Source organism: Eucalyptus grandis, chromosome 7 (assembly GCF_016545825.1).
Source record: "Eucalyptus grandis isolate ANBG69807.140 chromosome 7, ASM1654582v1, whole genome shotgun sequence".
In the NCBI taxonomy this organism is placed as follows: domain Eukaryota; kingdom Viridiplantae; phylum Streptophyta; class Magnoliopsida; order Myrtales; family Myrtaceae; genus Eucalyptus; species Eucalyptus grandis.
Window position 1 is genome coordinate 31,508,369 of NC_052618.1, and position 24,219 is coordinate 31,532,587.

The 24,219-nt window shown below is 37.2% G+C and overlaps 1 protein-coding gene and 1 long non-coding RNA gene across 2 annotated transcripts; both read left to right on the plus strand.

Annotated features, from left to right (window-relative positions):
- Positions 1–5,490: 5,490 nt before the first annotated feature.
- On the plus strand, positions 5,491–8,851 carry LOC120296386. The gene is made up of 4 exons (XR_005553331.1): positions 5,491–5,697; positions 6,816–8,085; positions 8,260–8,538; positions 8,627–8,851. It is a non-coding gene; the product is annotated as an uncharacterized LOC120296386 (long non-coding RNA).
- A 6,462-nt stretch (positions 8,852–15,313) lies between these two features.
- LOC120296065 (LRR receptor-like serine/threonine-protein kinase GSO1) lies at positions 15,314–16,775 on the plus strand. Its single transcript, XM_039317716.1, has 2 exons — positions 15,314–15,357; positions 15,677–16,775. The coding sequence occupies exons 1-2, from the start codon at positions 15,314–15,316 to the stop codon at positions 16,773–16,775; spliced, it is 1,143 nt and encodes a 380-aa protein (XP_039173650.1).
- Positions 16,776–24,219: the final 7,444 nt, after the last annotated feature.

Genomic DNA, 24,219 nt, shown 5'->3' on the forward strand with positions numbered 1-24,219 from the left:
CTTAGTAGATCACACTATCTCACTAAGTCACTCTTTTGGTATTTCTTTCATGATCACAAACGTTTAAGCTCACCAAAGACAAGTGTATGATCGAAAGTCGCTCAGACTTTGGAATTATAAATTCTACGCTCCGTCTCTTATTTGCTCATCAGTCCTTCATCTCCTTAAATACTCATCCACTTCCAAACTAGCCGTTGGATAGTATCTCGAGGATCGTCTTCCAATATACCCATTGGACAGCTCTATATCTAGAAGATTTGGTAGCCGTTAAGTCACAAAAGTAGAATCCCAAATTAATTCTGATCGCCCATACAAACAGAATCTTGGTTTCCATAAGTAAAGCTTCTTCGTATAAAAAGTTCTTATCTTCAAGATCCAATCGTCAATCAATTAGATTGAGTCAATCAAATCAATCTTGATGTGGAATCCAAATTAGATCACTAGCCGTTATATGATTGGGGCTTGTGTTACGTTTTGTCGAATCTGAATGTGAAGTCCAAGTGCAATAGTCTTTACAATCTGAGTCTGAGTGCAATAGACTTTATAATCTGAGTCTGAGTGCAATAGACTTCACAATCTGGGTCTGAATATATTATGCTTCTGAACAGTTTTAGTTTTAAAGTCTGAACACAGTCTGAATAAGTTTAGCTTCAGCATAGAGTCTGTTTTCTAGTTCAACTTCAGCATATAGTCTATCTTCTGGTTCTTCATTCACGTTTAGTTTGGAATTTGTCAAAGTTGGCAGACTTATGATGTAGAACAAACTTTGACACTAAAGTCTGGCAGTCTTCAGACTTTAACACAGAAGTCTGGAAATCTTCAGAATATACTTTGAACATATGTTACGTTAAGTCTTTTGGCCGTCTTCAGACTTTGACAATATTCTTTATATGTTCTATCATTTGCATGGTCTATTACTTAACCATTAAACATGTTAGTAGCTTTTGATTTATTTTGTCATTTTCAAAACATCATAGGGATTTCCCTAACAATCTCCCCATTTTTGATGATGACAAAACAATCTCTGAATATGCAGATTTGTAAACATACTTTTAAAAATATTAATTTAAATCAAAGGATATCTGAAGATAGCAAATAGATTGAGCATAACAATATATAGAAAAATAATCGCAGCTCAATATTATGCAATAAATAATATCAACCAATCAACACATATGCATATTCATATCTTCTCCCCCTTTTTGTCATAATCAAAAAGCAATTATAATGGAAAAAGTATCACATAGAGAATATAAAATGATAACAAATATGTCTTGCATAATTTCCAAAAATTAGCTTTTATAAAGTAAATCGAATATTAAAGATATGCAATATAGCTCACTTCGATCATATATATCAGCAAATATCCAATAAAAATCATAGATGCATTATAAAATTCACTTATCCTTTTTGTCATAATAAAATGATAATATCAATAAGAGATTTGTTAATGACAACATATAAAATGCACTAACCGGATTTTGTAGAACTTAAATTCTGATGCATTTACCTTTTCCTTCTTTCCATAACAAGATCACGATCAATCCAAAAAGATTTTTCCATAATTGATCAAAGCTCCCCCTCAATTTGTTACCTTTTTGAGATGATGATGATTTTTTCTTTCTTTTAGATTCATGTTCTCCCCTTGTGATCATGACAATATTTGCGAATAGAAACAATTGTTTGCGCAAGTTGAACAAAATATTTTTCAGTATTTCCTTTGTAGTGACAACATCCGCAACAATCATTTGCATTTTGAAATTCGAGGCAAAATTTTATTTTCTTCAATTAAGCTTGTCTCGAATTCAACCTGCATCAACTTAACAAACTTTTTGCACAAATAAGCTGTAATAATATCCATATATTATATAATCCCATTTCTTCAAAAATAAATTGAATACCATATATGAAATTAAAAGTATTCATATATGAAATTAAAATTCAGAACTACTCAATCTTTCGTACAACGCATAAGGGATTTCCTCAATAAGCAAAAAATTTGCATAAGGAATAGAATCTTTGAGCCTCCAGAAGATAGTATAGAATCTTTATAGTTTTCAAATCGAGCTTTCCAAAATCCATATGGAAGATTCTTTTGCCACTTGCAAAATCTTGTATAATTGGATAATCATATTTGCAAAAAGTTACGTAATATCTTCCTTTGATTTGCGGATCAAACTTGCTAGATATAATATATCTTATAAGAATATAGCAAGAGTATCCATAAATATGCAATGATATCTTTCGAGATCGAAGAGATTTCCTTGAGCATAAATCTTAGATATATATTATTGATGTATTTTGCAAAAGGAAAATAGATATTTCTATCACGTGCCTATCGGCTCATCAACAAAAAGAGGCATGATCATTTGCGTCTCTCAAATTGATGTCTTCACATGGTTCCAGTCCTTTGAAAGCCCTCTCAGTAATTTGTTGACATTCATTGGAGCAGAAATTGATTGACCTTGATATGCCAATCCATTTATAATTTCCGTAAAGTGAGTGAACATATCTCTAATAGACTCTCCAAATTTCATTATAAAGGACTCATATTGGCCAACTAAGATGTTTATTTTTGTCTCTTTTACACAATATGTACCTGTATAAGTGACGTAAAGCTTATCCCAGACTTCTTTAGCTGTTTCACATGAAAAAATTCTATTATATTCAGTAGGAGACAAGACACGGTATAAAAAATAAATAGCTTTAGTATCAAGAGCCTATTTCTTGGTAATTTCTACTTAGTTGGAATCCTCAGCATTTTTATCTATGACTTGTTTTCCCTTGTCTGAAGTTGATGTTGCCTTTGGATTGATTCTTCTTTCCACAACATCTCATTCCATAGGGTCTTTGGATTTTAGAAACGTCTTCATTTTATTCTTCCACACATTGTACTCTTTTCCATCAAAGTAGGGTGGCCTGATATTGCTTTGTCCTTCAATAAGCCCTAGCACCAAGATATTAGTCATACAATCAGATCTAGGTTTCCATAAGTAGATGCTTCCTAAAAATGAACTTATCTTCAGAATTGATTTCATCAATTCGTGATTGATACCATAAATATATTTATAAAAGATAAGTGAGATTCTTCGCCAGAAAGTCAGATATTAAGGATAAATTTCGTTCGTACTGAAATTTTGTCAAGAGATCAATATTCTTGAGTTTGATAATATCTTTGTTTTGAACTTGGTTTCCGTATGGATCTCGTCAGAGTGCAAAAGACTTCTAGAGTAGATAGACTTTGTCAAAATTCCACGATATAGCACAAAAGTCTAGTATTCTTCAGAATAATAACAAGAATGAGAAGAAAGAAAATTTTGTTAACTTCAAAATCTAATAGGAGTTTTCTCAACACATATTTGCCATGTAAGCACACACATCATTAGCCTATTACGAGACATGTTTTCTTTCATCACTCCTTTTGAAAAACCATCACCACCATCGGATTTTTCGTTTTCATACAAGTCAAATGCTAAAATTTTGTCCCACAACCTAGCTCCCAAAGCTTCTGTCGCGTTTCACTAACATAATGTACACGTCAGCATCAGCCCGAGATAAAAGAATTTTGAAAAGAAAAAAGTTTTCATCGTGTTCATAAACTGCAATTGGGCTTTCTTGTGCGAAAGCATTAAAATTGCATTGGACCTTTGTATGTGTAAGAGAGGCCCATTGTCTTAATGTTTTTAAAATGACGTTTGGGCTTTGCTCAAAACGAGTAAAGCAAGCCGATGGAATTATATTGGGCCTTCGCATTTTTAGTGGGGCTTTAAATCCATCCAATAGCATTAGGATTTTGTAAAATCCCATACAAAACCTTTTTAAATCTTGAATTTAACCTTTACATGTTTTACTACGTGTGAGATTCATAATTCATTCCATTTCAATACCCTTAGTTGTGGAACGACTTAGAATTATATTCAAACCTTCTGTGAATGATTTAAATTAACTCCTTAAAAGCTGCTTCCAACAATGCCATTAAATTGGATGAAATACTAGGTCAGTCTTGATTCCAATTTTTTTTTAAGGGAACAAAAATTATAAATCAAGGTCTTAGAAGATTATGATTTGGGATAAGGAAAAGGAACAGTAAGTCGCGTGTTCTTTTGGGAGGACACGCGCTTTGGGCACGATTCTATCCCGTGAAATAGATATTGGCCTAATGACGTGCTGGTAGTGATGGAGTCTGAATTAGATATATCTTGATGGTTGCCACTGTAGTTAATTCTTAGTGGTTTCTATGCCTTTCTTCACTCGATGGGTGGCCAAATACAGAAATTGCCTTCCAAAACAAAAGGTAAAATAAAAATCTTATTTGATGATATTAACGTCTCTTTCGCTACGCAAGCAAAAGGTTCCTAATTAGTGTTGGAAAAATATTTATGTGCTTCTTTTTTTAGCTTTGCTTAAAGATCTAATTATGTTCTTTCACGGAAATAAGTGATTTGAATTTTTTTTTTCTAAAAACGATTACTCATATCACTTGAAATAATTAATCGATAAAAATATTTTTGTTATCGTCAATAATATAAATCTAAATATTTTCATGTATGATAAAATATTTTCAATTCATTTATTTATCTTCAATATGACAATATCGAGTCTTGAATTGATATCAATACCAATGGTAATAAAAAATATTAAGACTAGGTTAATGATCGTTAAATAATTGATCAAATGGATCAAAAATGTCAATTTATTTTTTTTTTTTATGACCCGGGAACCCTCTGACCCGGCGTGCCGACGAGATAAACCCGGGGTGACGCTAGCGGAGGACCCACCACTCCGACGTCACACTTAAGATCCCGTGCGGCCAGCGGGATTCGAACTCCTCTCCTTCTCGCAAAGGATCATTGGAGCCTTATTCAGCTGGGCCACCGCAGGCGGTGGTGTCAATTTATTTTGTTGAATACCTTATTTCTCTATTTTTTGAAAATTTTAAGATACACGAGAATAAAAATAGTATTAGAATATTTTATTATTTACGAAATAAGCAGAGCTTAAACAAGGTGATTCTTTCGATTTTAGTCCTACGGACTCGGGAATTTTGGTCCACTTTCTTTAGTCGTTAACTCGTAAGCAAAGCACACGTCGTTGAAGTGGGATCCCCTGGCCATGGCAAAGACAAGAGAGTGACAGAAGAAGACCTTCATCTGCTGTCCGGTAAGCTTGTACGAAGAAGAGAACCCAGTCGGTTTCAGCTTTCCCTCGATTTGTCGATGCTTGTGTCAGCTCCGAGCATTGGCATGCGAACCGAGCCACCGCGCTAGGAGCCGGCTTCCAGGTGTTCCTGAGCTTTCGAGGGCCCGACACTCGCCACGGGTTCACCGACACCCTCTACCACGCCTTGGTTGAGGCTGGGGTCCGCGTCTTCAGAGACGATCGGCAGAGCGCTTCTCCGGGGGATCGACGACTCCAAGCTGTACATTCCGATCTTCTCCAGAACGTATGCTTTCAGCAAATGGTGTCTCCGTGAGCTTGCGCGGATTGTGAACGACACGTCTAGATCGAGAGGGGAACAAGAAGATACTGCCCATTTTCTTCGACGTTGAACCCGACGATGTGAAGCTTAAGACCTCTCTGTACAGCGATGCTTTGGTGGGGCATCAGAAAGAAATTTCCCGATGACGTGAACGCGTGGCGAGAGTCTCTTGTAGAGGTTGGTAAAATTAAAGGATGGAGCTTGAAAATTTTTGGAGGGTAAGCTCTGCAGATCCTTTAACTTTCTTTTGCATCATCTCTGTAATGAATTGATAGACTAATCTCCATGTGTGTGCAAATGGGATGTCTAAAGGAATGAAATTTCGTTCTTTTCTTATCCCGTATTGTTAATCGAAACTTTCTGGTAAGAAACATTGACATATGGTGATTTTTGGTTTGATTCCGAGTCTTATGAGTTATCTTGCATTGTCGAATTATGTCCTGGGAGTTGTGTTATGCATTTATGAATGTATAAGCCATCCTAATTTCGCAAGTTCAATGAAGGACACTGACCTGCACTCAGGAGTCAGGACCTACAGTTCTTCAGCTCAATTAACAAAGGAAACCAGACATCTGGTCTTACACATTGTTTTTGCAATTCTAAAGTTACATGAGGTTGTGAAGCTAGTTTTGGTGGGCTCTGTAAGCTTGTTGATTTCTCTCATAGGTCTCAGTTCCTTTATAGGATCAGCAAGAGTAATAAATTCCATTTGGTTATAGTTCCCCTAATACACTAATGTCACTCCAAACCGGGGTTGGTATTGCTTTAGGGACATATATTTCAACCTGCACTTGGTGTATTTGGACTATTTAAAGATTAGTACGGAGTGACAAAACCTACCCTGTCCGATAAATTTTGAGGCAACCCGATTGGATATTGTCATGAATTTCGTGATGAAAGCAGAGGGCCTAGTCGAACTAATTTTGTATTCCTTTTTTGAGTTCTGATATGAAAGTTCTCTTTGTTATTATAGAGAGTTCATATGTATTAAGGTATTGCGAGTTATTTTGTTCGTGTACTCTGAATTTGATAATGAATTCAATGCTCATTTGCCTGTGGATGCTGGCCAATGGCCATACCACATAGGTTATGATAGCAATTTCTTCCTGTCTGTTTATTTTCTTGTTTATTTGTTGGTTAAGATTGACAGTGTCACATTCAGACTTCTTCCTCGAATCCTCATCAAAGACACATAATGTTGAAATCCAATTGCATTGGGTCCTGTCATATACATGCTTGGAGGTTACAAGAACTTGCATATCTCATTTTTTTCACACTAAAAAAATGTGTTCTTGTCGACAGCCAGGGAGAGCTTACGAAACTGGTTGTTGAGCAGGTGTTTGATGAACTCAAGACTAAACACAGATATGTGACTGAACATTTAATTGGAATGGATGACCGAGTAGCAGCCATAAAAAAATCATTACACATCCATGCTGGGGGTGTACGGCTTGTTGGGATTCACGGGATGGGTGGTATAGGTAAAACAACCCTTGCCAAGCTCATCTTCAATCAACTATCTTCCGAAGAATTTTTATTCTCAAATTATCTCCGAGAGATTTGCAATCATTGTGGAAATTCTAACTGGAAGATCCAACTAATATGAATCCTAGTGAACCTAAAAAAAGGATAAAGGCCCAGCAAGTCTTGTGCTATGAATAAGTAGGTAAAGAGTACATGTGTTGAGCTACCAAGGAAGTAATAACACCTAAAGAGATCTTCAATTAACTATCTTCTGAATTTGGAAACTGCAGAAGTTTCCTTAATGATATCCGAGAAGAGTCAAAGAAGGATGGGTTAGTCAAGTTGCAAGCCAAATTAATATCCGACAATGTTAATTCTAGAGTTATAGGCAAAATTGATGACGTTGGTTATGGAATGAAGAGGATCAAAGAAACACTTTGCAACAAGAATGCTCTGATTGTTCTTGATGACGTGGATAAGAGTGAACAAATTGAGAAATTGATTGGAAGTTCTTTATATTTGGGAGCTAGAATAATGATCACAACAAGGAATATTAATTTGCTGCAAATTAGGGGATTTAAGTATGAAATTCTAGCTTATGAAATGTGGGAGATGAATTCTAAGGATGCATTTTAGCTTTTCAGTCAGCATGCATTCTGTAGAGACTCACCACCAGATGATTACCACCACCTTTCAAAAGAAATTATCCGTGTCACAGGAGGACTTCCTTTGGCTCTTGAAGTTATAGGCTTATTACTTTACTGTAAAGAGGAAGCAATATGGATAGACATTGGACAAGCTAAGAAACATACCAGAGAAGGAGGTCCAGAAGAAGTTGAAGATTAGCTACGATGTCCTTGGTGAGTTTCAACAGCATATTTTTCTAGATATTGCATGCTTTTTTGTTAGTGAGGAAATTACCGATCCCATTTACATGTGGACTGACCATAGATTTTTCCCATAAAGTGGGATCAAAGTCCTTATCAATGTGTCCTTGATAAAGATGCTAAAGAATGATAAGCTTTGGATGCATGATCAATTAAGAGATCTTGGAAGGGAAATTGTTTGTCAAGAAAATCCGTGAGAAGCGTAGCAGGCTATGGATCAGAGAAGAGATACACAATGCCATAAGTTCAAAACAGGTAAAGTGAGAAAAACTAGTACTTTTGGAAATGAAATATTGTATTCCCCGTTATCAGACATTCAATTGTCTGCTTAGTACCTTTCTTTTCCTTGATCCTTTTATTTAAACTGTGAAACATAATAGTTATTTGTCAACAAAACTTGTACTCATCATCCTAAGTCTTTATGGGCAGAGGAAGGGAAAGGTTCAAGGACTTGATCTAGACGGAAGGCATACTCAGATCTTACTTACAAATGACGAGTTTGAAAGGTTCCCACATTTAAGGTTTCTTAAATTATGCAATGGAACCTTTGTTGGGGGTTTTGTGAATTGCCATACAAAGCTAAGATGGATATCTTGGGATTCTCCTTCTCCAGATATTAGGGTGGCCAATATGTATCTACAATATGTAGTTGTTCTTAAACTTTCTACCAATCACTTCAATGATCTGGATGTATGGAGCCTAATCAAGGTATGCTATATGTTTACTTCTACTTTAATTGTCTCTTCTCAAAATCACAAGATGTTCCGTCATTTGGAAGCTTCATTTATTTTGGCAGATGGCGTGCAAATTGAAAGTTCTATCTCTTCAAGATTGTCCTAGCATAACAAAGACTCCAAACGTCTCTGGATGTTCTACTTTAGAGAGGTTGACTCTTCAGTTATGTGAAAATTTGATGACAATTGAGAGCTCCATTGGGATGTTAAAGTGCTTGGTTGACTTGTATATTAACTGCTGCCCCCTTGAAGAGTTGCCTGGTGAAATTGGAGGGCTGGTGACTCTTAAGCGCTTCTTTTTTTTTTTTTTTTGGTCGAAATTCTGGCTAATATATATTACTTAGCCGAAAGCTTAGAATTTACATCAAAAGCGTCTGGGCAAAGTAAATCTAAAAGAGCATAAGGGGGGTGGGATACCCAATTAGTAGGAAGCAAATTTAAACGGTGTGCTTTAGCAAGCCAATCCGCTACTTTGTTGGTTTCTCTTCTGCAATGGACCAGTGTGAGGCCCGGTAAGTCTTTCATTTTTGCTCTGGCCCGGTCCACCAGTGGTCGTACGTCCCAGCTGCTCTCTTCTGGTTGTTCAATGCTACGCACGAGACCCCCGCAGTCAGAATGTACTTTGAGTTTCAGTTGAGTTCCGTTCGTGCGAAGCTTGAGGAGGAGGATATCCAGGGTTTCGACAAGAGCCGCAGCCTCCGCTTGTTCCGCCGAGTTGATTTCCACGAGTTTGGTGAAGCCATCAAGAACTCTGCCCATGGAGTCCCGACAGATGCAAGCAACAGCTCCTCGATTTGGTCTGGGCGTCTCGGATCTGGAGGCGGACCCGCGAAGAGGACTTGCCGCATCAGATCTAGAGGATTCGTTCTGCAATTCATCGTTTGGAGAGGCAGGATTTTGGAGATCAGCTTCTTTGCTACTTAGATCTTCATCGTTGAGAGGGTTCTCGGTACAGGGGACAGCTCCTCTGTCTTTTCCAACGAGGGGGTGATTCTTCGGTAATGTGTGGTTTCTTTTCGAGGGGGGTTTCGATCTCAGCAAAGATTCATCAGGTAAACCTTCATCAGAACTGGGCCTTGCTTTTCTGTGTGTTTCATAGGTGGAGTGTTCATCTGTAACTGACAGAACTTCTGTCCAGGAGGCAGAGGAGACGCCTGGTTCGGGTCCCCTGTTTGGGTTAGCTTCAAGATGGGCTTGTTCTGGATTTAGCGTGTTGAGCACCTGTTGGGCACTCCAGGCTGCTTCTTCTAGCGAATCAATTCTTCTCCATATCGGCTCAGCTATTGGTTTGCAGAGGAGCAGTTCTGATGTTGTTGAGGAATTTGGGGGTTCATCGGGTTGGCGTGGAGATGGTCCTCCTGGAAAGTCTGATAATAGTGATTTATCTTTTTGCAAACGACCCCTACCCTGAGAGGGTATAGCAACAAAGGAGGCATCAATATTAATCAAGATTGATCCGGGGTTTGGTGGTTGCCACTTCTGAGATGGGGTACTCCGTTCCTGTTGTTTCGTTTGCTTTTCATTCCACTTCATAAAACTATCATGTGATGTTGAGGCTTTGAACAGGGTATTAAGTGGGTTCAAGGAGCTTTGACGGAATATAGAATAGTTTCTGTCCTTCCAAATCCACCACAGGACCGAAGCGATCTGAGCAAATGATGGTAAGTCCCCTGGCTCTTCTCTTACTTTGAATAGCCATTCGTCAAATCAGGTTAAACCCGCTCTTGTTATTTTGTCTTGCAGGGAATAGGCGCTCCAAATCTGAGAAGTCCATGGGCATAGTAACAGAGTATGCTCTACCGTTTCTGGTTCAAGTTTGCAGATCTGACATATGGGGGTAGGTACTACTTTCCTCTTGTACAGATTTTCCATGGTTGGCAGGGCATTTTGGCAAGCATTCCATAGGAAGAATTTAATCTTGGGTGTAATTGCTGATCGCTAGATAATTTTCCACAGTTCTGGTTTTGCTTGGTAGGATGTAGTTGGGGACAATAAGTGAGGGTTGGCTGTAGTATTGATATTTCGATGGTAACCACTTCTTACTGTATAGTTCCCAGACTTATTATCCATCCAAATTAACTTATCTTCAGTAGACGGAAGGCCTATAGATATACTCTTGATCTCCGATACTAACTGCTCATCGAACAAAGACCTCAATAGTGTTTCATTCCATTGCTCTGATTCCATGTCTATTAATTCAGCTACTTTGGTTGGCTCGTCTCTAGTCGCTGGGCCACCTATAATACCGGTCTTGAGCCATTTGTCTTCCCTAATAGAGATTTTTTCCCCGTTGCCAACCGCCCACATAATTTGCGGAGCAATAGCATCTCTACCTGTTAATATGCTTTGCCAACCCCATGAAGGATTCGATCCTTTTCCTGCTTGCCAAAATTCTCAATTAGGGTAGTATAACCCCTTCATAATTTTGCTCCACAGAGTATCTGGGTGCTGGGATATTCGCCATGCTTGTTTACCTAACATCGCTTTGTTAAACGCTATAAGGTCCTTGAAGCCGAGTCCCCCTTCATCCTTTCGAAGCTTCAAAATCTCCCATTTTTTCCAGTGTAATCCAGCTGATTTATTGCTATTCCTCCACCAAAATTTAGCTATCTGTTTTTCAATAGCTTTGCAAATAGAAATTGGGATTTTAAAAACTGACATCGCATATTGGGGAATTGCCTGCACCACAGATTTTATAAGTATTTCTTTCCTAGCTTTTGATAGTAGATTTTCTTTCCAGCTCTCCAGCTTCATGGTGACCCTCGCAAGTATCCATGCGAACATGTCTTTCTTGGTGGCACCCCAGTCCGACGGAATGCCCAGGTATTTTCCTGTTTTAAGGATCTCTGGAACTCTCAACTCAGCTGCCATATTTCTCTTTAAGCTTTCCGGACAGCCTTTACTAAAGTAAACTCCCGATTTGTTTAAGTTTATGGCCTGTCCAGATGCGAAACAATATTGATGCAAGATAGATGTCGATTCTCGGCATTCTAAGACTGCATCAAGGAAGAATATAGCGTCATCCGCAAATAGTAGGTGGGAGAGAGTGGGGCAATTTCTGTTTAATGTTATACCCCTAATAGAACCACTATCTATAGCTTCCTTCATCATGTAAGATAAAACATTAGCTACCAAAATAAAGAGGTAGGGGGAAAGTGGGTCCCCTTGGCGGATACCTCGAGTTGGCTTGAAGTATGGCATGGGTTCTCCATTGAATTTAATGCTATATGAGACCGTAGAGACACACTGCATGATCCATTGCACCCATTTTCCACAAAATCCCATCTTTATAAGGCATTCTTGAAGAAAATCCCACTCTATACGATCATATGCCTTCTGCATATCTAATTTTAGGACTGCTTGGAATTTCTTCTTCCTCTCTCTAGTTCTTATTTTGTGTAGAACTTCCTGCACAATCAGAATATTGTCTTGTATCTGCCTGCCCCCTACAAAGGCACTTTGTTCTGCTGTTATTAAATCTGGAAGCATAGGTTTCAGCCTGTTTGTGAGAATTTTGGATATGATTTTGTAAGCAAAATTGCATAGACTGATCGGGCGAAATTGTTCCAGCTTTTCGGGGTTTGGTATTTTGGGGATAAGGGTGATAGCGGTTCTGTTTAAGTCAGGGTTTAGTTTTCCAGTCTCAAAAAATTGCTGTATCTCTTTGAAAAAGTCTTGGTTGATGACTTGCCAATGCTTTTGGAAGAAAATTCCACTTAAACCATCCGGTCCTGGAGCTTTTGAAGCCCCTAATTGATAAGTGGCTGCTGTAATTTCCTCCATGGTGACAGGTTCTGACAGTTTTTGATTCATAGCGGCATCAACCAAACTAGGAATGTTATTTAAGACAGGTTGAAAGTTCCTAGATCCCACTGTGGTGTAAAGATCATTAAAGAACGCACCAGTCATATTCTTGATAATATTTTCTTCTCTGACCCAATTCCCTTCTGCATCCTTAAGTATAGAGATTCTGTTTCGAGTTCTCCTTTGGATGGTTGTTGCATGAAAAAACTTTGTGTTTCTATCGCCCCATTTCAACCAGCTTATCCTCGATCTCATTCCCCAGTACAATTCCTCCTGTCTCCATAAAGTTTCTATCTCTTTTTGTAGCTGCTGAATTTTCTGGTTATCCACAAATAAATCTGATCTGTTTTGCATAATTTGGAATTCATTCCTCAGCCATACTAGCCTTTTTTGTGCATTAGAGAAGCGGTTTTTGCTCCATTCAGCTAGTTGTTTCGACATTAGTGTGAGTTTCCCAACTACATCATCTTCATGGGACGCTGAAATGGACCAAGCTCTTTTAACGATTTGCTCACATTCCTCATGTTCATCCCAAAAGGCCTCATATCTGAATTTTTTTCTTCTGTTTTTCCTACTTGGGAAGACTGACAAAATTAGTGGGCTATGGTCTGAACCAATAGCTGGCAAGGCTACAACTTCAGCATTTGGATAAGTAACCCTCCACTCCATTGAACATAGAGCCCTATCCAGCCTCTTCTTAACAGATTCCTCCCCTTCTCGGCGGTTAGTCCAAGTGAAAGCGCAACCTTTTGATTCCATGTCCATTAGAGAACAGGCACGAAGGAAGTCTCTAAACGCTGTGAGCCTAAAGTGTTCCGCCTTTTTCTTCCCCACTTTCTCCCAGGGGTATAAAATTTCATTAAAGTCACCCATACATAACCATGGTAGCATACTAACCGCATTAACTCTTTGTATTTCCTCCCATAACAGTACTCTTTCTTTAAATTCCGTTGAGGCATGCAGGAGAGTAATTCTCATGAGCTGTCTGTTTTCCTGTAGGTGACAAATAACATGAATGAAGTGGTCAGTGGCTGCTTCCACTGATATCTCTAGCTGATCATTCCAAAAGAGAGCCATACCCCCTCCAATTCCTATCGGGTTCACCAGGTAACTATTTTGGAATTTGAGTTTTCGCCTGAGTTTTAGCACCTTTTGCTCCTTATTTTTGGTTTCCATTAAAAAAACTAAACTGGGCTTTTCTTGAGTCACTAAGACTCTTAGTGATTGAATTGTCAGGGGTGAGCCCAACCCTGACAATTCCAACTCAAAAACTTCATGGCTCACCCGGTGGCTTATTAGGGCTAGCCACCAAAGCCCATTTAATTTCCTTTTCCTCCAGAGTGATAGGGTTATCCACCAACTGTGATGCATCTAGAGAGGTTGAATTGGAAGAGTTCGCTCCATAAGGACAGAATCTCTTACTTTTCTTTGCTGAGGTAAATTTGGTGCTCTTTGCTTTACATCTTACTAGGTTATGAGATGTTTCCGGCATTTCCAGCATTTCAGCTTCTACTACTTTCATCTGCTCTTTATATAGAACCAGGGTGGACTCCTCATCCAAGCAGCTGCTTCCTCTTTTCTGAATGCCTTTGTTTTCCACCAACATAATTTCTGATGTAGGGGAGGAATTCTCACCCTCCTTGTCAGTAGTGCCAACGGTAAGTTGATGTCCATCCCCTGTTTGATTTGGCTTCCCCACTATATTTTCTAGGTTCTGATTCTCCTTGTTTTCAGCAAAATTAGGATGTGCCTGGCCTCTTGCGGATGTTGATTCGATGTCATCTTGCTCTCCATAGAATACTTTTCCATAAGGGCTGAGTTCTTTCACCTTTGCCCGAAGCCATTGCCCAAAAATTCCTGGTAAGTTTGCCTTAAGCCCAGACTTCTCATATGGAACTTCTTTACATTCTGTTGCATAGTGCCCTATCTTTCCACAAGAGTAACAATAATGTGGGAGTCGTTCATATTTAAATTCTATCCAGAGATTTTTTGTGCCTAGGTTGATCACCACGCCTGTCTTTAGAGGATTAGCTAGGTTCAGAATTACTCTGGCTTTTCCTGCTTTGTAGTTGCTATTCCCCTTGGCTTCCATCTTAACATCAATAACCTCCCCGAGTTTAGATGCTATTTCAGTTACGATTTCCTTTGAAACTCTCCCAAATGGGAGGCCATACAACTGAACCCAAAATGGACAATGGGTATAATCATAACACATATCCGGCGTGTCTGGTTCACATTGTTTCAGCACTAGGAGATTGCTTGCGAAAGACCATGGTCCTGAGTCCATTACTCTCTGTTTTTCAGCCTCTGATTTAAAAGAGAAGGAAAAGAGACCAGGTTCTAGTAAAGTGCAATTTACTGCATCAGTCTTCCATGCCCTTTTCATCGTATTTAGAAATGCTTGAAAGTTTACGTTAGGCCTGGAGTAAAGTTTTCCGAGAAGGGTTGATCTGCATTCTGCTAGTCTAACATCAGGAATCTCTTCTGTAACATGAATAACATCATCTTCTGACCATAGTTTACCCAGGCTTTTACAAAGAGCTGCTAACCTTCTATCTTCTTGATTCTGACTTGCCATCATACTTTTGCAGCAACTACTAAGCATCCACAAGGGAAGAGTTGAAATTACAGGCCCCAACAGCTAGAGATACGAGCAACATACTCAAATCGATTTGGGAGGAGAGGATCTTCTACCACCATACTGCGATGACTACCCATTTGATGAGTCTTTCGGATGAAGGGAGTTCTACACGAACCTTATAGGCAAACAGATTTCGCCTGAAGCACGTTACAGGATCTGCATCACCAAGGAGCCATCTCGAGTGCAAATCCAAGGAGGAGAATGATCGAACAGGACCTAGGATGGGTTTATGCTATTTGGGTGGGATTACGGCCATTTGGGGTCTATAAAGGATTGTATAAGGGATGGGTTATTGGGTGCGGGGATGGAGAGGGTGGATTTGTATGAAGAAAATCTGATCGGAGGTGGGTTAGGGTTTATGGTGGATTTTGGGGAGAGACTACCCTAGGGTAGAGAGATACTACCATCAGGTAGAGAGGAAAAAGAAGATGTGCGGGAAACTCTTTAAAAGGCTGTTTTAGGCCGAGGAAACTCTCCAAGTCTATTGGTAAGCTAAGATGCCTACTAACTTTTGACATTCTGTATACCTCGATTAATGAACTTCCAAACTTTGTTGGAGGGCTGCCGAAAATTGAGTTTCTGTCCATGGAATCGACAAAGATAAAGGAACTCCCAAAGCCTATTCTTAATTGGGCATCATTGCTTGAGTTGGATTTGTCATTTGCAGATTCATTGAATTACCTGAATCAATCGGAAATCTAAAAATCTTGAAAGTGATACAGGTTGGTTATAATCCAACAAAGAAGTTTCCTCATGCTCTTGGAGCATTGAAGAATCATGAAGAGCTACGTGCCCCTGGTTGTAAAATGGAAGGTGAAATCCCTACCGAAATTGGAGAGTTGTCCATGTTGAGAATCTTAATTTTGAGGTCTAATGAAAGAGTTAATGTGCCAAGGACAATTGTTATGCTTCCTCTCTTGCAAATGCTGGACTTAAATACGTGTAGTGAGATTCAAGAATTGCCGGAGCTTCCCTCTAGTTTGACTGATCTAGTGCTGGAATCCCATTCTCTGCAATTTGTCCCTGATCTCTCAAACCTTACTAACTTAGTTAGATTGATCCTCTCTGATGGATCTCTGGTTGGAGGCACAACAAGCTTAAGACTAACTTGTGACATGCGATGGTTACGGAGTTTATCCAAACTGAATGAATTGAACTCATGCCTGTTGAATATCCCCACACCACCTACAGAACTGAGCTCCCTTTCTTTTCTGGAAAAACTTACTTTGTATGGACTAGACCTGCAATCCCTCACAGAGCTTCCACCATCTCTGTTGTACTTACGAGTCCATAGTTTCAACTCAGCAGGGTTACCCATGTCCAACTTGAGAAACTTGTCAACTTTCAGACTCTCACGATCAGAGGTAAAGGAAATTCAGCTTGATGGGCTTCATCAATTGGCAAGTTTGAGCGTCTCGGACTGTGAACTCCTGGAGAGGCTATCCTTTCCTTCAATCATAAATGAAATTTCTGTTATTGGTTGCCCAAAGCTAGTTGAGGTTCATTTTCTTGGTGTTTTAGAATCGCTTGAGAGATTGGTTATTGAGAGGTGCGAATCTTTTGAAAGGTTAAGTTTTCTGCTGGAGCAAGGATGTGATGAGCTGACATTTTGTGAGGGGAGATTGTCCCTTCTATCAAGCGCCTTTAGGAAGCTCACAGAATTCAGTGTTGTAGAGTGCCCGAAGCTAGTTGAGATTAAGTTGTCGGTATTCTGGAATTATTGGAGATATTTTCTGTGGATGGGTGTCTGGCTATGGAAAGATTAGGTGGTTTATCAACCTTGAAGAACCTCAAGTCGTTAAGCATGAGAGAGTGCGGTGCTCTTCAAGCTGTTGAGGGCCTCAATCAATTGGAGTGCTTATGTCGATTGCTTGTTGGTGATTATGGGTCATAGGAAAGGTGGATTGATGTATCAGAGAAAATTCCAGATGAATGCGAGATGTTAATTTGGGATTGCAGGGGTTCATTAACTGAGTTTTGTCCACGTAAAATTGAGTGCGTCTCATTTAATCGCTACAGAGAGATGATTCTTCTTGGACCAAATCAGGTGCACCTCCTCTTCCTGGCTTATGTTTCTTCTTTGCAAGCGCAACTCGCCCTTTCCCCTCTACCTGTTCATTTCTTCCATGTAACATATCATTTTCCTGTAGAGTATTTTACTCTGGTAGCACTTGGAGAATATTTTTTGTGAGAGAGTTTTTGTGTTCTGATATCAATTGTTGGTTATGGTATTTTACTTTTAACTGTTACGTTTATTGGGTGTTTAACTGATATCATTTCTCGTATGCTGTGGTGGGTAATCGAAGAATAACCGTAATAGGAAAATCAAGACACTTGTTCCATATTGGGGTGCACATAAAATAAAAAATTTCACTCTTACAATCTATTATGTGTACTACATAATTAATAGCATGTCTCGGTTATATTTAATGATCCGTATTAATCCAACTGTCAAGAAACTTTTCTCAATAAAAATTAAAGTATGAAGAGCCTTCATTTCTCAATGCATTTCTTTAGAAAAAGACTCCATTTTTTCCTCTTTCCAGATGTAGATATTTCTTAGAACATGTGATATTACATCTTTATCATCTCAGAAAAGTAAATGTATATTTTTTAAATGGACTTATTGATTCGAAGCAAGGTTATCTAATCAATCTGCTGATAGATTGCTTTCGCATCTGCCCTGCTTCTGACTTGCTTCTTGTTTGAAGGAAGGTCTAGTGGGCATGTTGAATCAACCTTGCAGTCCGTTGTTCCTACCATATGGAAAAATCGAGAAAGGGAAACCCATGATTCTGCTCATACAAAGGGAGATGTAACTATAGAGCTAACATAAATCCAGGCCAATCACCAGTGTTGTTTCAGGGAAACTGCCCCACAAATTTAACCCACCAGCCCAAGGCAAAAACTCTGACTGTCCAAATTGAATTAGAGAGGGAGAGTCTAGTTGATGACTTATTCTGCCACTCATTTGTCTGTAACCTCATTTGCATACTGCTGAATTTAGAGACAACATTTTGAGGAAGGTAGAATCCTTTTGAAACAACAGCTTATTCCGTAATCTCATTTGCAATCGAATAAGTGCTTGCACACTGATCTTCCTAACAGAAAGTCCCATTCAGAGTTGATAATATTTTTGCCATCTCCTCTGTTGCGTTTAGTTAAAACCACCTATAAGTATTCGAAGCAAAGAAGTGCTCATAAACTAACGACATACGGGATTCTCACTGAAGGACAATTCCTCAAGCAGTGAAGTAAAAGATTCGAGCTTGTTTTCGTAGAACTGACAATTTGAGGATGCTGAGAGTTTCTCACAAATTGCGCTTCATTTGTTAGAAGCTTTTTACGCAACTATTGGATGTCACTACTTCTTCGATCACATACTGTGTTTCTCATGATTTTTCTGACACTCTTGAGGACCTGGCCTTTGAAAGCAGGCTTCTGTTGGATGCCCTCTTTAAGGTTTTGAGTTTATGGACCCAAAGAAAATGTTTAGCTCTTAGAATCTCTTAATAGCATTTCTACGCTACATTAGTGTGAATGTGCTAACACCAGTCTTTTGTGTCTTTTCAGAGGAATTTAATTTCGAATCGGTTACCAAAATTAATCATTTAACAACTCTAATTATGTGGGTTGTGGATACAAAAATTCTCCAAGGTTGCTTATTCTCAGTTTTATGCAAAAATTTCACGACCCCAATTCTTTATTTTATTTTATTTTATGACAGTAAAACGTTGGACTGTTATTTATTTCTTATAATTTATTTGTTGCAGCGTCCATGGTATAGATTCCTATGCTGTCTCTTATACCTCAAGGAGACATCGTTATTGCTTGTAGGAGGATGAGGAGTCATGTCCACTGATTCCATGCTCCATTGGTTTTAAGTATCTATTCCTTTTTATTATTAGTGAAGTAGGTCCTGTAGTGTAGCCCTTCATAAGGAGTCCATGAAAGCCTCAATTTTGTTTTTGCTTCTATTCTCAGTGTGCTCTAATATGTGCCCGAAATACTGAAATTTTATGTTCACCCAAATATTTAAAGAATACTTTGGTAAATGACTTCATCATACTTTAAAGGTGCATTTTGCTTTCCACTGATCATGTTTCTGTTCACAACTTTTGGTTTTCTGAATCTCGTAACTAGTTTCGTTTCTTTTTTCTCAGTCGAGTTTTCCTTCATGAAGTGTCAAATGTTTGAAAGTATTATCATTAGAGTCGCTCAGCTTCTGGGCTTGTTATGATTTGATTGAGGTTTCAAGTGTCAACATGCTTGAGATAATTGTGTCTGTTGCCATGTCTAATTCTTTGGTAAATGTTTTGATCCCAAGTCTATTAACTGCAAGGAAGAAGGCTATGTACATACTGCACCTGTAAGAAGGCTATGTCCAATGCTTTGCACTCTCAATGAAATTAACGACTAATTACTGAGTGTTGATTTCTTATGGTGGCAAAGAAAATCGAGTTTCTATTCGGAATTACGAGCACAGGACTGATGGCACATGACACATGTAGAAGCGCCATAGTTAAGGAGATGATCAGTTTTATCAGTCTGTTTGCTTTATCTTGAAATTCGATCTGCTTTTGACTAAGGTAGATTTGTTGCCTTTCCTCTCGTCATTGATACTCGTGTGTTGCGTAGTGTTAACTTTGAGTCAAATGGGGTTCCAAGCTCATAATATCGATGAGTGTTCGGTCTCAGCTATTCAACACCTTGTGATGGGAGATCACAATGGGAGCTCAATTTGAACTCTTGAGATTCCTAGGTGTGACTCCAACTCGTCGACTTATGAGCCCAATTTTTATCCAACGTGAAATCAATCATTACATTCACACCTCAGCCACCCTTTAAATAGTGCACAATAGTTCACTGATTGAGTGCTTTCGCATGGATAGTAACGAAAACCCACCTACATAACCCACCATGAGTTTCGCCTTTGGTTTCATTCATCATAATATTCTTAAGAATATGAGCATGCCCTTGTAATTCAGTTTTGGATGCCATAGAAGAGACTTCACCTCCTATCCTAGTACACCATGAAAAAAATAAGTGCAGACTCAATTCCTGCACTTTCGGTAGTTCTAAAATGTTGAATTTAGTAGGCATCATCTTGTATCTAGTACATAGATGAGCAGATTCAAAGATACAAATATATTTTTGATGACCAGTAAATATTCTTTCAATGTTGAACTCCCAGCCAAAAATAGTTCTTCTCATCTTTTGCCAAAAGCAAAATTTAGTTCGCTCTTGCAAGATCTACAATACTCAAGTTATATTAGACCTCCTCCTCATGAGAAGAAACTCAGAGAAATTGACGACACCGGAGACAAAAGGACAAGGTCGCATAGGAAAGAAGCGAATGAATGAGACACAGGCCCTATTGTCTCCTGATTGGATTCTTGAAAAGCACCAACTGCCTCCATGTGTAGTTATCATGAAGTTGTCGTCATTTCTACGTTTTTGATTCCAAAGATTTTTTCCTTTTTTTGGATGCGACATATAGGTGACAAAGAATTGATCAAATTAGATTGGAAAGTCGCTTATCCCGTGAATTAGATTAATAAGTTTTGCCAAATGTAAATTATTCAAATAATAATCAAAATAAAAGTGAAGGAAATTGCAAAGTTAAGTCGCAGCATGTGGAGAATTGTAATTATTTATCTTTATTGGAATGCGATTTCACCATAAACCTCCAATTCGTATCTTGTCTCTCGGTGTCTACTTTTCGTGACCTGACACATCTCTCTCTCTCTCTCTCTCTTCGCTCTTTACTTTTTATGTTCTCCACTTTTGCACATGCCCACGCGCGCGAATATACTGGAATATTCTACTCGCTTGTAGATTGGGCCCAAGAAAAGCTAGTAAAAAGGATTTAATAGCGATTAATTTATCAACCGCGTTTCTCCAATTAGCGAGGGGACTTTTTTTTTTTTTTTTTATACTTTTAAGTGAGATTTTGAATCTTCTTTTGATTTCTCTACTTTATTACATAAATTTTATTGAGTTAATACCGCAAAAAAATCTTAAATTGATATATTTTTGATAAATTTATCATAAATTGATACTAAATTTATCCTCTAGTAATTTTCATTAAATTTTACTTTAAATTACTAAACTGAATAACACCTAACAGTTGATTAGTTGTAACAGTTTGAGAATTTTAATCTCACAGTTATATCAATTTTGTAATTTTTTTATGATATTAATCCAATGTAATGGAGGGTACATTTATTATAAATGTACCAATTTAAAGTTTTTGCAATAAATTTATCATAAATATATCAATATAGATTTTTTGCAGAATTAATCCAACCTTATTTGATTCACTAAAAAGGAATATATCAATATTTTGGCTATTCAATTCATTGTGAATTTATGTTAAGCAAATTTGAATATTGCAAGAAAGGCTACATAAACTATGAATGAGTATATATTAAATTGCACATATTTTCTTTTCTCCTTTCATCATTCACTTTACTTGGTAATTGAATCAAGTAAATCGTTGTATACAGTGTCACATACATACTTAACACAAGCTATAATCAAATTACACTCAATTTAAAATAACAATCCATTAGAAGTCATGGCATATCACGCAACTTGTTTTCGTAGTTTTTCGCTGTGATGGGAAATCATTCGCAAAATCACTTATAAGTGCTTCATTTAAGCTTGGTTAGAAGATCAACCAACTTCAATGGCAAGTTAGGAAATACACAAAAAATCGTTGGGGGTAAATTAATAATTCTACCAAAATACTGAGTCCAAAACAATGAACCTACAGCTATGATACAAAAATATTTGTGAAAAATAATCGGACCCTAAATCACATTAAATCTTTGTTTGAAATTTTATACAAATTCCAAAAAGAAAGTTCTGTCAAGGGAAAAAGTTACAAAAACATCTCAAAATTTGTTCAATGTGACAAATTTACCCTAAATTTTTTTTTTGGAAAAAAAAAAAAACCTAACTTTGTCAACCGTGACATATTTACTATAAAATTTTTAGATGAAGGGCATTTTCATCTTAAATTTTTTCTTTTCTTTCCTCTCCTTTTTTTTTTTGTCTTTTTTTTGGAGGAAAGCCAAATTCAAGCAAGGGCCGCCATTGCTAACGTTAGGCAAGGGCGGCACTCGCCTAGATCGACGAGGTTGAGTGAGGACAGCCCTCGCTAGATCCGATGAGGACAACCCTCACTTGCGTTGGCGGAGGGCGATCCTCACCTAAGCTAGATTTGGCAAGGAATGCACTAGCCCAATGCCAATGAGTGCCACCCTCGCCAAATTTTGGGAGGGCAAACCTCACCTGACACCGGTGAGGGCGGCCCCACTTGAGTCTAGCTTCCCTTCATCATGGCCGATGAAGGGAAGATAGAAGAAGAAAAAAGAACAAAAAGAAAAGAAAAGAAAAATTAAAAAGTAAAAGATGAAAATGCTGTATAATTTGGGGTAAGTGTGTCACACAGGTATAAATTTGGAATTTTTTGTAATATGAAAAAAAAAATTGGAATAGATGTGTCACAGTTAATGAAGTTTAGAATTTTTTGTGTTACAAAAAATGTTTAAGGTAAATTTATCACATTGGACAAAGTGTGAAATTTTTGGGGGTCTTTTCTCTTGCATCAATAACTATGAGAAAAACTTCATCACTTCTTTATCATAAAAAACTTCAAATAGTTAATGAAAGAAACTTTATACGTCATCTATGATAATTTACAGGAAAATTATCCATAAAGTTTCAAACCTATTTAACTATTATCAATTCAGTCATAAATCTTCAATTTTGCCAATTAAGTCATAAATATTTTCACATTTTGCTAATTGAGTCTATCTAGCCAATTTTGACTGGAAATTACTGATGTGGACGGTTGGTGCTAACATAGCACTTTTTAATAATAATTTAATGATATTTTAATAATTTTTTGAATTTTTATGCTTTTTTTCTTCTTCTTTTTTTTTTTTTTACTTTTTTTTTTAGGGTTTTGGATGGACGGTTAGTGAGGATGGCCAATGGGGAGGGAGCTTCACTGGCCACCCTCACCGACCCTCCATCCAAAACCCTAAAAAAGAGAGAAAAGTAAAAGAAAAAAACATAGAAATTCAAAAATTATTAAAATATCATTAATAAATACTCAAGTTGAAGCAATGGGCTTTCTCTATTAAGACCTAGATTGAGCAATTCACAATGGTTAAAAGGATCCCGTGACAACAATACTAAAGTGCCATATAAGCATTGACCATCCATGTCAACAATTTCTAGCCCAAATTAATCAGATGAACTCAATTGGCAAAATGTAAAAATATTTAGAACTCAACTAGCAAACTTAAAAAGTTTACGACTGAATAGGCAAAAGTATAAAATGTTTATGACTTTTCTGGACAATTTTTCCAATAATTTACACTATCATTCTTAGTGAATATTAAATTATTTATGTTCCATTTATTACACAAAAATGAATGATTTCAAAATTATTTTTTAAATATAACTGATAGGGAAAATATTATATTTATGCTCAAATTATCAAATATATGTTTACAAAAATGAATGACCAAGAAAATATTTTCATTGTTACAAAAATGATTAGAATCAAATTATTATTGAAAATGAATTTTTTTATTGATTACTTATTTTAAGTAACACTATCAATCATTTTTTTTTTTTATAAAAGTAATTTTAAAATTATTCATTTTTCTTGAAACAAACAAAGTATTAATTATATTTTGAATTCAATATTGCAAAATTTAAGAGGTTCACTTGGCCATATAACAACAATGTGTGAGAATTTGTTAGGATCCAATATTAAAACAATAATGTTTACCCAATAATTAAGAAAGTCATCATTAAGTGGAAGAATTTTTGTACTTTTAATAGTTACGTATAAAATTATTACCATTTGGTAATAATTTATATATAAACATCATAAATGATGAAAATATTTGTAGTTCGTCTATTTTATAAGTAATATAAATTATAATTTTAAAAATTTATTTAAAATATTATTTATTTTTACGAAATAAAGGGAAACTTAAGGGTGCGCATGGTAATGTTTCTATTCTGAGGAACTATTTCTTTTCAAAAATAGTTTTTTTTCTATTTCTACTCCAAGAACAATTTCGAGTAAAATAAGGAGTTTGGTAATTATACAAAATTTCTATTCTTGCAATAGAAAAAGAATAAAAATGTGTTTGATAAAAAATTATAAATTTATCTATTTTT